Source organism: Aythya fuligula, chromosome 1, assembly GCF_009819795.1.
Source record: "Aythya fuligula isolate bAytFul2 chromosome 1, bAytFul2.pri, whole genome shotgun sequence".
Lineage (NCBI taxonomy): Eukaryota > Metazoa > Chordata > Aves > Anseriformes > Anatidae > Aythya > Aythya fuligula.
Window position 1 is genome coordinate 164,187,993 of NC_045559.1, and position 18,285 is coordinate 164,206,277.

The following is an 18,285-nucleotide window of genomic DNA, read 5'->3' on the forward strand; positions in this document are numbered from 1 at the left end:
ACTTCCATACCCATGGAAAGTACTGTGCGAAAGGGAAGGTTGATAAACTGATGTTTAACTTCTGGCAAATAGTCTGACTTCTTCTCCTGAACATGCAATCATTCAGCTTAATTTAATTAGTACTTTGCTATTTCAGCATATGCTGATTCAAATGGTATTTATACACAGTTTTGCAAATACGAGCAGCAGAACCAGTCTACACTTTCTCAGTGCTTTTGCTCCTGCAGAGTTGCTAGGGCAAAGGCTGTGGTTACAGCTCTTCCTAACAGATGGGATGGGGCCACTGAAAGAATATTTTTGGTTTCATCACTTGCTGCCTATCATCTCTATGACTTTGAACTCGAACCACGTCAGACGGTTTCTGAGGTCCTGTGAGAATCAGCTCTGCTGCTTGCAGGTGTGCCCAACAGTATCTGGCGTTGGAGGGTGCAGCTGCATGCAAGTGTCTTCTTCTCTTTGTAAGCCTGCAGTAAATTTTCTTCTGTCCCTCTACTTGGCAATTCAACAAGCTGAGCTGGAAACCAGCACCTGACTTCTGGGAAGGGGTTCTCTTATATCTGTCATGTACTGGTCTTTCTTTAAGAGTAAAAAATGTTTTTTAAAATTGCCTGTGAAGAAGTAAAATCTGAACTGAAAATGCAGCCTGCATAACTGAATTTTCTACAGTTTAGTGGTTACATTTTTAACCCAAAGGGGGAAAGCTGACTTCTCCTGGTACATTTTTGGTTCTGCTTATATATTGGAGCTCTCAGATAGATTAGAAACACTTTTGTTGGCTATGAGCAATAACAGCTTCTTAAAATTTCTGTGTCCCAGCTGCTAGAAGGGAACTAGGCATAGTTAATGACTACATTATCTTACATTGCTCTTGTTAAGAGGATATAGTTTGTAAAGGTTGTGATTTACAACAAGTCAGCTTTTGGCATTGGCAATCAATTTATAACTACATTTTATCCTAGGGGAGGGAACATGGGATGTGGAGGAGCAACGGTTTTCTCCCCATGCTGAAGGGTTTGGCATGACCCACCAGCTGGTTATGCTCGAGCAAGACATACAGTATTAGCTGTAGCTTGTTTGCTTCCCTTTAAAACCAGAATGAAAAGGGCAGTGTAACGTAAGGAGGAAGCACTGATGTCCAGGCCCCTGAAACCTTTTCTGCAGTTGTTTCAGCATTCCCTCTGGGGCTTTGTGGTGGCAGAGCTGAAGGTGCAGTCCCGTTGAGGTGACGGTCCCTTTGGGCTGCAGGGAGTGACAGAGCCAAGCAGGCCCCTTAGACTGCATCTTGTCTTCTTGGCAAAGAAGAATGATGTTTGGTCATATGGCCTGTCACACTGGAACTTGTACAAAAATTTTGGACAAAACCATGGCTACTTCTACCTGCTAAATGTTCCTTTTATTCTCCAGTGTGTGAGGTTCATATTGTAACTGTCTCCATGGAAGCAGACTTTTGCACATTGGCAGGTGGGTAGAAAAGCATGCCAACACATTCCCCACAGTTCAAGCAGCTCCTTTTGCCACCGGAGCAGGTAAGGGCAGAATTTGGACTAGAATTCTGGTCACTGTGTATTTCCTGGTAAGCTCCTGGGCAGTTCCATTCAATGCTCATTTGCTCACCTGTTACAAAAAAGCCACAATTTATGCAATTAGCAGATACAGGAAAATTTTGTCAGATGGCAGAACTATTCCCTTGACACTATGTTGATGTCACATACTCCTTCTAGCACCAGGAGAAGTTAATTAAAAGCATGAGACTTATTTTTGATTATACAAACTTTGATTTTAGTCTTCAGTAAATACAAAAGACATGGGGACTTCTTAAACGAAAACTGATGTAATAGAAACTGCTTTTACCAGCTGTTTGTGTCTTATGCAATTATTTTTCTCAAGATTAATAACTGAGGCAACAGCCCCCCTAATTGTAAAGGTAACCTTTAAGGAGCATGTGTTTTACAATTTGCATCAATATAACATTTACAGGACTATTAAAAATCTACACTTTCCTGACCGATTTTTTTTTTTCCTATTTGTTTGTTTTTAATTTTAAGCCTCACATTCTTCAAACTATTCTCCAAACTCAAGGGCAATTGACATAAGAGCGGAAAGCTACTTTGGAAATTGAAAAGTAGTTTTTTAAAACCACTTGACTTGTAACTGTGGTCAAGGACAAGTGGCAATATAGGTCAATTACTATTTTTTTTGGTGAAAAGTCATACGTTTCCACTTGATAGTAACCTTCACTACTTGTCAGTGCTTTAAACAAAAACAAAAAACAAACAAAACAAAAACACGGGAAGGTATGAAAAGTTTATTTTACTGTTACGCATCATGAAGCGTTATGAAAATATTTTTTTAGTTTCTATTAACTCCTGTGGAAAGATAAATGCAGTGCATGTTTCTCTGAAACATACCATTTTTTCAATATCTCTCTCTCTACTGAATAGATGTCTCTTTTTCAGCTTTCTCTATGTGGTGTTTTTTAGTGTTTTTTTTTGTGTGTGTGTGTGTGTGCGTGCATGTACTTGTGCAGGAGACATGTTTTTGAGCAAGGCTTTTAAGTGCAAGACTAAAAAAAGATCCACAAATATTAAGGAAATCATTTGGTGTTTTAAAAAGCTTACCAATTATTCTGTGAATATTGTACTAGAAGGAGAACAATTAAGTCATTATAGTTGGTAAGAAGTTAAATGTACGGTTCTGATACAATTAATGTTACCTGTAACAGCGTTTGAATGATACATACAGGAATGATCAATAATTGTTTGTAGAGGTGGATGAAAGTGGCAGGAGAGTGGAGCTGATGTAAAAGGATTTTGAGCAGTTTAAGCTGACAGAGTTGCTTGCGGAGTCTGAGAAATAGCAGATTGGCTTCTAGTTTCCAATGCACTTGATGCTCCTCTGTCACCTGGAAGCTGACCACATTTCTTTGGTTCTATTTATATTTGCTAAAACTAATTTAAACCCAAACAAACCAAAAAGATTTCAAAAGCGAAACATGAGAACTTGGTTCTCTTTCTGGTTCTATGACTGAATCTTGTCTGGACTTGAACTTTTCCCCTGGAGACAGATTTGTAAAAATATATAGCAAATGAAAACACAGCGACATCCTTAGGGACTTGGCTACTTAACTACTTTTGGAATCCTGCTGTCTGCAAAATTAATATATATATTTTTAAATTTTATTTTTATTAAGGCTCTAGGAACCAGAGTAGGAATTGAAGAAGCTTGTGTTGCATGTTCATGTCTTTGTGCTGATAACAGCAGGGTGCAGCCGGACATGATCTGGTACATCAGATGAGGATCTCAGCAGGACACCCTGAGATAAAGGCCAGCCACTGCACGTGCTTCTCAGGTGCTGACAGCACTGAGCCACAACTGCTGTTCAGGTGTGGGCTGTACCAGGCATGCCTGGTTCTAATACGATACCATACTCAGAGGCCATCATGGAAGATATATTTACTAGACCTAGAGCTATAGTGTCTCCATGATCACTGGACGCCATGTAGATGATGTATGTCTGTGATATATATACACACATAGATATATGTAGACTGCATGTAAAGAATGTCATGCACTGCATTTGGGTCCACCATGAGCTCTCTTTAGGGCTAACAGGCAGAGCAGAAAGAGACGTGTGGACTAGTGAAAAATAGCCTTCCTGTTAGCTGTAGTTAATTTTTCTTTACAGTCACATGCTGATCTGATGTCCTAGCATATTTCCAGAAGTCCATTGCTGTGCTGTTTAAGATTGAGTTTCAGATAAGACATAAAACGAAGTATTTATGTATGTCTTTATTGTTCAGACTGGCTTCTGCAAACTCTGTTCTGTCCTCACTAAAGGAATTTCATTTTGAATTGGAGTGATCTCGGATCAAACACACCCGTTTCACTTGAAAACAGTGTAAAGTTTAAGGCTTTGGTCTACTTATTTCTTAAGAAATTGTTTCACTTTTCCTTGAAGTGTCAATAAATGAAAGCGATCCTTTTATTTTCTGGTAATTTGACTTAAAATTCAAGTTCAGAGTAAAATGCAGAACTACCAGAGTCTCTGCTTTCATTATGAACATTTCACACAGCTATAGACATAATTACATATGATGAAGATCCTATGGCAAGACATGGGCTGTTAACCCCAATTCCCTGGCAGAATTCCCAGTTGAGTGATTACCTTCTAGCTACATAAATTTACTTTTATTTTCTATTGGATAGTTGTTTCCCTCACTTATTGGAATGAACTGCTGTTATACACACTGTGGCAATGTTAACTGGTATACTTTACTCTAGAGATAACTTCAGTTCAGTGACTAACAAATCTCATTGTATGGTGTATAAAGGACTTCTTTGGAAATGAAGGTCTTCAGCAAGTGCAGGAGATTGAGGTAGAAGGCAGTTTCATGGTTCTTTCCTGTGAAAATTTGAGAACACATTCTCCTTGGCTTCCTCTCCCTGTGGAGATGGTAGTGATATTTGAGAAGAGATGGCAATCTTTTCTTCTAGTCTCCCTTGAATCAATGAGAAAAGGCATTTCAAACTTTTAAAACCGTATCTGGTTATACCCTTAAAGGGATGCAACATATCATCAAAAGGTTTGCCTTAAATGAATCACTTCAGATATTTTGCCCTGAGGTGTTATGCTGTCTGTTGTTTTGTTAATGGATAACTTCAGTGTAGTAATGTAAGTAATGGGAATAGCATGAATTTAGGTATTCATCTTCAGAAGAATCAACAGAGTAATCTTATTGCCAGGGCAAATAAGTAACATGGGCTACTTTGTGGTTAGTTCAGTATTAGTTATTAGGTCATATGTATTTAAGTTAGTTGTATATTAAAAAATAACAATTAATTAATTAATTAATTATAGAGGTCCTGCAAAAATGACCAAAAGTTTTGAAAGCATAAATGAGAATATAATGATGAATTTGGAAATTACTGCATGTGCAGAAAACTTGTGTAAAAATGACTGGAAGATGAGGCAAGGCAAATTGTAAGTCATAGCTTTGAGACAGGAAAGCTGCTTAGGGACTGTCCTCAGCTCTTAGCTTTTCAGAAGTATTCTCCTTAAACCTGAAACTTTTAAATTGTACATTTAATTTGACTCTGTTCTTCCCGCAACTGGTACTGCATTTCTCAAAAATGAAAGTGATAGAGACTGTCTCATGTTAGATGTTAAGTTCATACAGAAGTGCAAAGGAATCTGTTTTATTAGTCACATTGCATAATTATGGAAATGGTGCTAGGGTCAAGACAAGGAGTAAAATTCAGGAGGATGCAGAGATTTCTAAAGGTGTGATGTTCCATAGAAAAATCTGTCCAAATAATGGTATGTTCAGTGGTTCACAAAATGTGGGGTCCTGCAAGAGAGGAAAGGGGGGGCTGTGAGAAACCAGTATGAGCCACTGGTCGGTGCCAAGTAATCATAGAATCATAGAATCATAGAATATCCTGAGTTGGAAGGGACCCTTAAGGATCATCAAGTTCAACTCTTGACACCGCACAGGTCTACCCAAAAGTTCAGACCATGTGACTAAGTGCACAGTCCAATCTCTTCTTAAATTCAGACAGGCTCGGTGCAATGACCACTTCCCTGGGGAGCCTGTTCCAGTGTGCAACCACCCTCTCTGTGAAGAACCCCCTCCTGATGTCAAGCCTAAATTTCCCCTGCCTCAGCTTAACCCCGTTCCCACGGGTCCTGTCACTAGTGTTAATGGAGAAAAGGTCTCCTGCCTCTCGACACCCCCTTACGAGGAAGTTGTAGACTGTGATGAGGTCTCCCCTCAGCCTCCTCTTCTCCAGGCTGAACAGGCCCAGTGACCTCAGCCGTTCTTTGTACGTCTTCCCCTCCAGGCCTTTCACCATCTTCGTAGCCCTCCTCTGGACACTCTCCAACAGTTTCATGTCCTTTTTATACTGTGGTGCCCAGAACTGCACACAGTACTCGAGGTGGGGCCGCACCAGCGCAGAGTAGAGCGGGACAATCACCTCCCTTGACCTACTAGCGATGCCGTGCTTGATGCACCCCAGGACACGGTTGGCCCTCCTGGCTGCCAGGGCACACTGCTGGCTCATATTCAACTTGCTGTCTACCACGACCCCCAGATCCCTCTCTTCTAGGCTGCTCTCCAGCGTCTCATCGCCCAGTCTGTACGTGCAGCCAGGGTTTCCCCGTCCCAGGTGCAGGACCCGGCACTTGCTCTTATTGAACTTCATGCGGTTGGTGATCGCCCAGCTCTCCAACCTATCCAGATCCCTCTGCAAGGCCTTTCCACCCTCATTCGAGTCCACAACTCCTCCAAGTTTGGTGTCATCAGCAAACTTGCTCAAAATACCTTCTATTCCTACATCCAGATCGTTTATAAAAATATTGAAAAGTACCGGCCCTAAAATGGAGCCTTGAGGGACCCCACTGGTGACCGCCCGTCAGCCTGACGCAGCCCCGTTTACCATAACCCTCTGGGCCCTGCCCGTTAGCCAATTGCTCACCCATCGTATGATGTTTTTATTTAGCTGTATGGTGGACATTTTGTCCAGTAGGATCCTATGGGAAACCGTGTCAAAAGCCTTGCTGAAGTCCAAAAAAATCACATCAGCTGGTTTCCCTTGGTCCACCATATGGGTGATCTTATCATAAAAGGAAATCAGGTTAGTTAGGCAGGACCTACCCTTCACAAACCCATGCTGGCTGGGACCAATGACTGCTTTGTCCCCCAGGTGCGCCTCAATAAGTTCGAGAACCATCTTCTCCATGATTTTACCAGGCACTGACGTGAGACTGACAGGCCTGTAATTGCTAGGGTCTTCTTTCTGACCCTTCTTGAAAATCGGCGCAACATTTGCCAGCTTCCAGTCTACCGGGACCTCTCCAAATTCCCAGGATCATTGAAAAATAATTGAGAGAGGTTCCGCGATGACGTCCACCAGCTCTTTCAGCACCCGGGGATGAATCCCATCCGGACCCATGGACTTGTAGGGATCCAGGTGGAGTAGCAAATCCCGCACACGTTCAGGGTCGGTTGGGAGTTTGTCATCCCCACCGTCCCGGTCCTCCAGCTCAGGGCACCCTGGGTCCCGAAGCCCATCATCGGCATTGAAGACAGAGGCAAAGAAGGCATTAAGCGTCTCTGCTTTGCCTATGTCATTGTCTGTGAGGAGACCTTCCCTATCAAGGAGCGGCCCTATGTGTTCTTTAGTTCTCCTTTTTCCATTCACATATCTAAAAAAAACCTTTTTATTTTCTCTCACAGACACAGCCAGCTTCAACTCTAGGTTGAAGCTTCAACTCTAGGTTCTAAAGCTTCAACTCTAGCTTCAACTCTAGGTTCTAAAGGTACATAAACTTGCAAAGCGGTGCTGTTAGTGTGTATTGCTGCAGTGTCTGCATGTGGCAAGGTGCTGGCAGCAGAGGCTCCTCTGTGAGGAGAGGCCAGGGCTGCCCTGTGCCAGACACAGCCAGCTCCAGCCAGCTCCAGTGACCCCACCACACGGCATGGCTGGGCCCAGCAGCCAAAATGGCGGCACCTCGGGGAAAATGTATATAAGAAAGGGCAAAACACTGCACAGGCTGAACACCGTGGTTAGAGAGGAGGTGTGCAAGGTGCTGGAGTAAAGACTCCCCTGCAGCCCACCGAGGAGACCTCGGTGGAGCAGGTACTGCTGCCTGTGGAAGAGATGTCCACAGCGGTGTCCATGGAGGACATGAAGGAATTGTAGGCTGTGGAGAGCCCACACAGGAGCAGATTTTCCTGCAGGACCACATCCTGTGGGGAATGACCCCTAAAGAGCAGGGAAAAACATGAGGAGGAAGGAGCAGCCAGGAGGAACTGCTGTGGGCTGATCGCAGCCTCCATGTTCCCCCTGCATCACCTGGGGACAGTGCACAGAGGAGTCTGAAGGGAAGGGCTGAAGCTGAGCCTAGGAAGAAAGGAGGGGTGGGGGGAAGGTGTTTTACTTTTTGTTTCTCACTGTCCAACTCTATTTTAATCAGTGACAAATTAAATTAATTTTCCCCAAGCCAAATCTATATTGTGACAGTGATTGGTAAGGGATCTTTTTGTCTTTATCTTGACCCACAAGTGTTTTCGTTTTATTTTCTCCCTCTGCCCTTTTGAGGAGGAGGAGTGAGAGAGTGGCTGGGTGGGTGTCTGACAGCCAGCCAGGGTCAACCCACCCCTCACAAAATGTTGACTTATCAGCTGAACATTTTGGTGTTTCATAGAAAAGTTTACAGTCATTGAGGGCTTTGTCTTGTGTGTGTGTGCAGCACTTCAACATAACTCAGTCCATTATCTTCATTAATGACAGCAGTAACTAGCATCATGCACCCTTGCTTCTGTATATCCCTTGCATTCATGAGATGAAACGAGAATGAGCCAGTCTTGCACAGGAACATAAATAAATGACTGTCAATGCATGCAGATGATGTAGGGTCTGGGTTTTGAGCTCGCTGCTGTCTTCCTGCACTAGCGTGGGGTTGTCAGTCTGGCCAAGCATGCTCTGGGAGAGCATCATTTCATTTCTCATGCATCAGTACTGAGCAGCTGGATTTCAAAATAGTGGAGACTGGGGTGTGTGGGCGGGATCAGATTTTGTCATCTTGCGCTTAGAAGATATTACAGAGTGAATTTAGAGGCATCTTTGGTTGCCTCTCAGGGCAGGAGCTTGGTTCTGGCACCAACTCCCCCTGTTGCTGTTAAAAGCTTGCATCGTGATTTTTGAAGGTATGGCTTGACCAAATAAAAAACCTGGCTTCAAAACTACGGGCCTTCTCCCAAATGGATCCAAATTTCATAATGGTGTCATTCATAATTAAATGAATAAACACTACAGGATGCTGGGGGGGAGGGGGAGAGAGGTTGAACCAGGATGAGATAAGAGTTTTTGTTTTGTTTTGTCTTCCCCTTAAGTAGCTGATGATAATTTGATTAAAACTTGCAACAGACAGTTGTCCTTGTAAAGAAAATGTCAATTTATAGTTGGAGTGATGCTGTACTAAAAATGTAGGTCTTTTGGAAGGGGGGAGAGTCTTGTTATTAGACTGATTGCAACAGCTTCTCAGAAGAAAAGCCTGTAAACCTTAAAGCTTATTTGTTTTGTGTGACAACTACTGCAGTAGCAGTTGTGCATATGGACCTGGGCATGATTAGTGTTTCGTGTTAATCTTTCGAGGCAATGAATGCCCAAACGTGATCAGTGAAAGACCGAAATGGATAGCAGTAAGAAACAGAGGTTTCTCTCTTTTAGGATCAGTTGGTTTATTGATCCAAGAGAACAGATGTTTTCATAAGGTCATGCAGAGCCTGGCTTGATAAGGGCCTGGTTTAGGACATCTGCTGTGTGTTTTGCCTAAGTGTGTGACCAGAGTCCACCGGGTGGACTGGGTTGGGAGGAGGGAGGCTGGACATCAAAGGGCTGTCATATAAATTCACATCACCCTCACCTGTGGGGTGCTGAGGGGCTGCAATTCAGCTGCCACAGTGGGTGAAGGGGGTTTAGTGAGCCAGGAGGGGACTCTGGCCTGAAAAATGTATTGGTTTAGTACATCATAGCAGCAATCTTGGCTGGTGGGTCTCCTGAGTGTAATAAATTAGCATGGGGCACTAGAGCAGCCTGGCCTCACTCAGGTGTGAATGCTCCATCTGGCCCAGCTGACCGGAGAGGCTCCAGAGGGAGCTCCATGCACTCCCCCACCCCTGTGGAGATGAGGCAAACCCGTTTTCCTTAGCTGATTGCCCACCGTATGCAAACCTCGGCAATTACGTTCTATTTGCTGAATGGCTTTGAACATACTGTAGGGCAAACGCTGGTTACAGCAGGAGAGCGTAGTTCTGAGAGATCAGCCCTCTGAGCGAATATTGGGCTAAACGCTTCGTCTGTATGTGCGACACACAGATTAGATCCACTCGGCAGTTACCGGGCGGTGGACCCCCCCAGGATGTGTCACACGATGCCCTTTCAGCTATAAACGCAGAAGGATCAAATAATTTGGAAAGAATCTACTCCGGCAATTATTGCTGCTCAGAATTATAAACGACCCAAAAGCCAGAAATATTCACTGAATTCATCCTTCAGACCAGTGCTCAAAAGGCAGAGTGTTGCTCTTAAGAAATATGATTTTAGACAACAAAAGGGGAAGCAAGTGCTCTGAAAATTTAGTTAAATGTAAATGTGTTAAATGGTACATGAACTAGTCAGGTTTTCATGATTTATCAGTTTTAAACTTCAAAGGCTCTGGTTAGCTTGCATTTTTAAAACTAATGAGTTTATCACAGCCAGTGGGAAAAATGGTTCAAGTATATCAGCTGTAAATTGGTACAAAGCACTAAAAGGGACATTAGCCTCTAATCAGATTCTAACAGTTCATTAAACCTGCCTTTCCTCAATTGCGCTTTGTCTGCCCCCCTCCTTCTGCTTGTGCCTCCTGCGGAAGGCAGCCACGTCCCTTTTTTCATTCGGGTAAGACCTCCTCGGGGACGTGAAGCAATATCAGCTCATCCTTCTTTGTCTACAAGCTAAACAGCCCAAGGGATGCTTTATTATGGTATATTCCTGATCTTGCTGTAAAACTCAACTGTACTGCTTATAAATCATGAAAGGAGGGGGACTTCTCTGCTTGCAGAGCAGGCGCTGGGAGAGCCTGGAATGCCAGGCTGGCTCCTGCTGTAGCTCCACCCGAAACCACATCCAAACCACTGAAGCTCAGTGACGCCCTAGGACACGAGATCCCTTTCTGATAAGTAAACAATGCACCGCCCTTGCTGGGAAGAGGGATGTAAAGCCTGGAACCATTTCAGTGAGCTGTTTGTGGCATCCTGCTCCCTCCTTCTCTCTCCCCACCCCACACCTCAAAGACTGAATAATGATCAAGGTGTACAAAATGAGTTGCTACAAAGATGCAAGAAGAGGTTTTTTATTGTTATTATTTTATATTTTTTTTCTTCCTGTTGTGTGAAGCTTAAAGTAGATATGCAGTGGAAGCATAGCATGAACTTGGAACATCGCAATTGCTCAACTTGTCTTCATCTCCATATGTTTGAACGTGGAAATGCTAAGCTGAAAATTACTCATTTGGTCTGAAATTTTGTAATTTAAGTGTTTTGAGTTTTTCTATAAACTTTATAATTTTATGTATTTAGTTATTTATTTTACAAATATGAGATAAAAAAGTGCTGTTTTCCTTTCTGTCGCAATGCTCTCTGCTTTACTACCAAGTTCCTGTCCCCCCCTATGTTACCAAACCATAGCCACTGCTCTGTGTGCTGTAACACATGGGTTCAAAGTGAGGGTGATGGGAATTTTAAACAGGTCATTTGCTCTGCCTTTGGCACTGTGTTGGAGCATGCGTGTGTTGGCTTCCCTGCTCTTTAGTATAAGTTATTTAAATTACAACAAAGTAAAGGAATATAAAGAAGTAAACGGTTGCTGCAATACTTAACTCCCTAAACAGCCTGGGAAGATCCTGGGATACAGTGCCTTAATTGGAAAAAAAAAATGTTTAAATTAATTAAAATTTTAAAAGAGTATTTTGGAAGCTTTTAGGAAGCATTAGGGCATACCATTTTTCCTTGAAATTCCCCCAAAGCAGCCGTGATAATAAACAGGGCAATGAACACAGGAATTCCTTCTGAATAACGGCACCACACAGTACTGAACAGATCTGCTGCCAGTGAAACACACGGAGAGGGTTTTTTCCATTACAGTGCATTTGTTGAGGACTAAGAGGTAGCGGTTAGCGCGGTGGTGAGTTCCCAGTATCAAGTGCTGTGTTCCAGACAGGGTCACAGATAAGTAAGTTGCTGCAAATGAGTCACTTATAAGCAATATGTGCTAGAGTTTCACTATTTGAGAAACATCTTTGACGTTTTCGCATTTCTGTGCAACTGACCAAAGTGTTTTGATCCATAAGGTCATATTCTCGCTAGAGTGATAAAATGTCTTTATTCTCACCGTGTTGTTCAAACCAGATGGCAGCTGAAGGGGCTAGCTTTGAAACACCATCCTTGAGCCTTGACTACATTAGAAGATTAACTCAGGTTAAGGTAGTGTTTGAACTGAAAGCACCAGAGATTGTTTTGCATATTTCATAAAACACTCATGCAACAGTGGGACGAGGCATTTGTAATAAGGATGTTGATTCAGAGAAGTACAGTTTTGCAAATCCCACTTCAAACTGAAACTCTCAGCCTGTATTGTTCATTACTGAAAGGATGTTTTTTTCACTCTTTTTTCTGATTTATTTTGTATGAGGAGTGAGCGCATGGAGATTCTCATTGAGAAAAGCAATTCACTTTATAAGATAATGATATGAAATCTGAGAATGTGTTGAAGATGTGTGTTAATTTACTGTGTGCATGTACAGCTCTTCAATATAATTTATTTGAATTCAAGTGTATGCTTTCTGTAGGTGATATAAAGTACAAATGTGTGATTCAAATCAAATACACCTAAGTATACTGCCAAAAATCTGAAGCTCTTTGGCATCACTGCTCTCTTTTCCAATCCTAAAGCAACAAATGTATATATGTGCATGTGTGTGATTCATTGCAAATTAAAAAATAGTAATTTTCCTTTTTTGTTCACAAAGATTTAGTTCTCTTTTAAGGATAACTGAAAATGTAACTTATTATTTTAAAAAAAATAGCAACTTGATAGGTACTTTTTGAAATTATTATTTCATGTTTGTTAACTTTAGTTAGGAAAAACTTATTTTACTTCTGCAGTATTATAGAATTAAAACAGTGAATTTAATCGAGTGTCTTTCATCTTTTTTTGATTAACCTTGTCCTTTTTTTGCCTTAGGACATCAGCGCCTTTGAAAACAGAATGTTAATGCTTGATGGGATGCCGGCAGTCAGAGTTAAAACAGAGCTGCTGGAATCTGAGCAAGGGGTAAGCAGAGGTTTCTGTGTGGCTTCACTCTTCAACACACTGGTGACCCTTGCCAAGCTACTCTGTGGTTAGCTGTCTCTCCTGTTGTATTGCTGTTTTCTGTTACCACTTTGGAGCTCATTTTCTTGGGAAATTTTTCAGGCAGCTGGGAACACAAAACTCTGTGGAAGACACACGGAAATTGTCTGGGTTAGAGATGCTTTCTGTGGTGTATTTTTACGATTGCAAAAAAGGGTGCAGTTTAAAATATGGGGAAGAATAATGGATTATGGCAAAGAAGCCAAATTCGTATGTCCAAGAAGGCCCATACATATTTATGCTATTCTGCTTTCTTGGGCTATTTGCTTTACCATGATTGTTTTGTCCTTTATATGCTTATCTTATTCCATTTTCTGTTTGAGCAAAATTGCTCTTTTGGGTGGAATGTACTTGTTTATTGTTGTGATAAGAAGCTAGAAGCTTCAGATGGTTACAGTTAGTGTCACAGAGTCTGCTGAATACGAAACAGACATTATGAATATGATTTTAGATTTTTGCAGAGCAACCATTCAGTGTTAGATGTTAATTCTAGTGGCAGATTTAAGGAAAATGGATGACTTAAGTTTTCGGACTTGTTCGGGGTATTTTCTTACATATGTAGTAACAACTGTACCAGGGATTGCAGCTTACTATGGCAGGATCTGTTTTTAATAGAGATGTTTATAGAGGCTAATAAGATGAGGTTTTGTGCTATCATGGATAGATTCCTTATTTGCTTGTGTGCACCTTACACCATCCTGAAGAATTCAAGCCACCTTACTGCTCTGAAGACAGATGCCTCCAACAAGCAGAAGGCGTAACAGAAGAAGCAACATTATTGCTATGTAGGTTGGGATTTTCTGTCCTTCTTTTAGTTAGCTTTTTACCTTCCTGCCATTTTCTCAAATATTTGAGAATTTAAATGATATGGAAGAAAGGGAATTAACTTTCAGGATGACTTAATTTGAAAGATTTGCAAGGAGAGATTGGTTATTCAGAATGTTCTTGAGGCTTGTTTTGAGTAAAAAAAGCTTGACAATTAATGGTATTCTTGTTCATCTCTCAGCCTTCTTTAGAGTCAGTACCATCAGAAAATATATCGGTACCAGCATAGTTTGAGGGAACATTGAAATTCAATTATTGTATGAGACACAGTGATGAAAAGACAGATCCATTAGAGATAATTTTTAATACCTTCTGGATGCTTTGCATTGTGTCTTTGTATGTAACCTAAACCTTTATTTATATTGTTTAGAAGGCAAATGCTATTTTGGTTTTTGCCTTTATTTAATTTACAATAAGTTCTATGCACGAAACATATTGCTGGATCCTTCTGGAAGAGTACTAAGTGTGATTTGATTCTGGAACACCTATTTGGTGTCCTAGAAACTGTAAGGAAATGAACAATTTATATAGTTGTTTTGTGTTTTTTTTTTTTTTAATTTCCTTAGATTTTATTTTTTAATAAAATTTTACAGACTTCTTTGTAAGCAGAAAATGATGTCATCTCTTTCTTTTCCAATGACTGTGACTTTGGACAAAGAGCTCGGTTTAATTTGGGATTTTATGTGCTTTGGTACTAATTAAGTAGTGTCTGGTCAGGAGTCTCCAGCACCTTTATGGCTCTTCATTAGGGAACAATCAATAAATACAAAATGAATTCTCCGGTTTGCTAACAGAGGAGCTGGCCATTAGGATGGCAATTTTCCAGAAAACAGCTTAAACTGTAAAGAGAAAGGTGGTTGAAACAGATGTTTAGCATGTGCTTCAGAGACTGTTTTGAATATGTAGATGTTGGTAGACATAACAGGGACAAGTGTTTGAAGGCGGTGATTATCAAAGACGTTCAGTGAAGCTATTTGAGAAGATGAATATCATAACTGGGAAGAATGGGGTGGGAACTACAGTGTAATCCAAGTAGTCTGAATTTGAAACAGCTCTTCTTCTTCATGCTGTTACAGTGCCCAAAGACCCTATGTTTGCACCTCCATTGTATTATATTGGTATGCAGGGAGATGGGATTTTCACTTCGAAAACATCACAAACTAAGACAGCATATTTGAGTCTTAATGGTAGAAGCTAGAGCTGCTTCATTTAGGATGCTCTGTACATTAGGCAAAACTAGGCAAACTTCTCTAAACCTGTCTAGGAAGATTTTTTTATCTATCTATCTATCTATTTTAATTACTATTTTTTCTGTTCCTGCTTGGTATCTGGTATTGGTTATAGGTCTGTGGTGAGGGCAAAAGTGAGACATAGTTTAGGAGTTATGAAATGAAAGTTGCCTTTGTGGCTAGGGGATCCCAAAGGCTGCATTAGTCATGGATGAGTAAAAGCAGAAAACACACCGGAGCATCACCGGCCCTCAATCAGGGCTGATGGGTGCTGAGCCATCAGACCAGACTGTGCTGATTTGCCTCTGTAACAGGGCTTTGGAGGAACTGGAATAGTATCACCTGATCTTTTAGCTGATAAAAGCTACTGCACCATTGGAATTGTCTTCTGTTTAAATCTGAGCCCATCTTTCAAATAAACAGCTTCTTGATTTTAAAAAAGATAGTGATGAAGAATCTCATTATCGCTGTGCTATCTGTTACCTGTTCCTGGTGTTAAAGAACACACCTAATTTTTATTTAGAGCTTATCTAGCATCAGTTCCCAGCCCTTTCCAACAGCAGCAGACCCAAGAGAAAAATTCCCTTGTGGTGCCATGTGATGATCTCACTTAGCCCTTTTGTGGCTGGTCCATATGAGATGCAGTGAATTGAGGTGGTTTCAGAAGAAAGTTACTGTTGTGGTATGGGAGCTGCCTCCATTGCTGCTGCACATGGTGGCTGAGCAGTCCTGTCTTGGTGGGTCCTCCATGATGGGTGCTTACAAGGCAATTACTGCAGAGCTTTATCAAAATTAAATTAATAGTGGGTTTCGAGGACATGTGCCTACTTCTTGTTAGGGATACTGAAAACTTCCTTGCAGGGCATATGAATGTGTCAGCCAGAAAAGGTGTTTTCCAATTAGTTGTGCCCCGATTAGCTGTCGCTTCTGCTTCTTGACCTCCAAGGTGGGATTCAGAAAAAGGGCCATGCTGTAGGAAGGTGGATGTTGCTTGGCCATGCATGCAGTGCTGTTTGGGACACCCAGCCAGTCCTCTGCTGTCCTGGCTCTTGAAATGTTTGCCTGGTGAGAGAGCAACTGGTAGAGGAGAGTTTAATTGCATATTGGGCAGTTGTTGTGCTGAGGCAAGTGTGTGCATTGGGTATGACGGCAGGCTGGCACTGCCTCAAGTTCTGCTTGGGTGCCAGCCTGCCCCGTTGCCGTCATGGTCCTGTGGTGTCCTATAAGGTACGTGACGCAGGTGAAATGAAGGTACAGAGATTATCTCAGGAGTCACTCGGTGCCAGTGACGAATTACTGGCAGAGAACAGGAGCCAGAAGGTACCCCCATGATTCTGGGTATGTCTCCAAGACCACAAGGAGAGTAAGCTAAATGCCTACATCGTTGCTTCGGGTGGGAATTGTTGTAATGATGTTACTGTAAAATGCTGGCTAGGCAGATTACTTCAGCAGATGACATGACCGTAGCATTTGAATCTGCACTCCAAGGTTTCAATTTATTTAGTAATTTGATCAGTGCAATGATTAAACAGTATGTGCTTAACCTGGGACTTTATTAAAAGCTTTTTTTGAAATCCAATGTCCTTACTGTTTGTGAGCTAGTAACCCACCAGCCTACTGACTGGAGCAATAAAAATATTGTTATGTAGCAACCTAGATAAAGTGGACAGTGCTTGCTGCAGGAACATGACAAGGTAGGAATAAAAAGCTGAAAAAGAAGTAACATTCAATTTCCTCTCACCCCTACTCCACCAACACAGAAACGCAACAGGAGGGGAAAAAAAGATTCCTTACATAAATGGAACCAGCTTTTAACTTCCTATTTGTTATGGCTGTGGTGGAATAGGTACCATCTGGCCATGTGCACTTCCCTTATTAATTCTTCTTCAGGTGCTGCTCTGGGTAACCTGGTCTTCACCTGGTGTTGTCCCTTGACTACACATGGTGGTAGTAGTAGAGATGCCCCACAATGCAGGTGGGAACCAGAACAGAGCAAATCTTTGAGTTGAGAATTAAACATTTTTTAATTTTTTTGGATACCAAGACAGACCGTCAGTCATTTTCATGCTGGAGTCCTTGGTCTATCTGCAGGCTAGGTTAAGCAAATTGTAAAGCTCTTCTCTACCATCTGTGCACTGAACTCCAAGATCTCTTGACTATCTTGCTACGAGACTTTTTGTTTTTCTTTGTTTCATGATAGGTCTATTTCTTGCATTGTGTTTGGGTGCAAAACCAAACCTGGGCTGACAAAACCAAACTGGGGCTGACAGCTCTGAAAGGTGTTTTTTAAAGTATTTTAAAATAGCATCTGTCTTTTTACTGCAGAAATGCTACATATCTAGAGCAAGCAAATTTGGATTTAAAATGCAATACAGCAAAAAGAATTAGAGAAGAAAGTGTAGTCCAGTTGAAATTTCAGGGTATTCTTTGAAGAACAACAAAGCTTTGTGAGCAGCTTCCACAGCAGAATAGGCAGGTTTCTAGTTGAGGCTGAAAGGAAATGGGGCGCTGATGCCTGTATTTCAGTTGAGCACCGAAGAACCAGTTTCTTCGAGCCTGTGGCTAGAGAAGGGTGAGCATGACTCAGGAGCAACAGTCTGTGTAAATGCAGTGAAGATGAATTTTTACCAACCCAGTTTTAAAAGACACTAAATTCAAGCTAGGTGATTGTGGGTGAATGAGATTTAGGCAACTTCATAGGGAAGACATGCTTTATGAGGTATAGGTTACTGGACAAATTTGGAACAAAGAAGTATTTACAAGGGAAATCAATTTTCTCTTTGCTTTGGAAAAAGTTAAAACACTTCTGCTTTGTTTTATTGTCACCAATTTAGAATAGTTTAATGATCTTTAGAAGGCCATCAGCATTAGCAAGAACAGATGCTTATTTTCCCAGTGAACTACTGTCCTTAATTTTGCACAGGAGATTTAATGTAGACTATTGTTTGAGGCTTCAAGAAGATACAGTGCTGCTTTAATGACTTTATCACAAATTAAAAAAAGACATTACATAAAAGATATCACATTGCCCTTTAACAAGGCTTCGTTATTACCTCCCCTACTGTGGAACAGGAGCTGGCATTGCTAATAAATTGGTAGAATTACTTTAGAAATGTGAATTTGCTTATCATTTAATATACTCCAATGACCTACAGCTTTACATCTCCTTATTTGCAGTAGATTTTTTGCATGTCAGTAACTGGCTTCAGAGAAGGGCATAAAGAAGGTGGTCTCTCCCTGTACAGGTGAAGGTGGGGTACTTCAGCAGGAAGTA

The 18,285-nt window shown here is 41.5% G+C and overlaps 1 protein-coding gene across 5 annotated transcripts in view; it reads left to right on the plus strand.

Moving 5' to 3' along the window:
* The window catches only part of KLF12 (Kruppel like factor 12), a 243,667-nt gene that overhangs the window by 84,588 nt on the left and 140,794 nt on the right, over window positions 1-18,285 (plus strand). For all 5 annotated transcript variants that reach the window (XM_032192667.1, XM_032192689.1, XM_032192698.1 and 2 more), the window contains exon 3: window positions 12,790-12,879. In XM_032192667.1, the coding sequence (XP_032048558.1) occupies window positions 12,790-12,879 (90 nt within the window). The remainder of the gene's footprint in view (window positions 1-12,789; window positions 12,880-18,285) is intronic.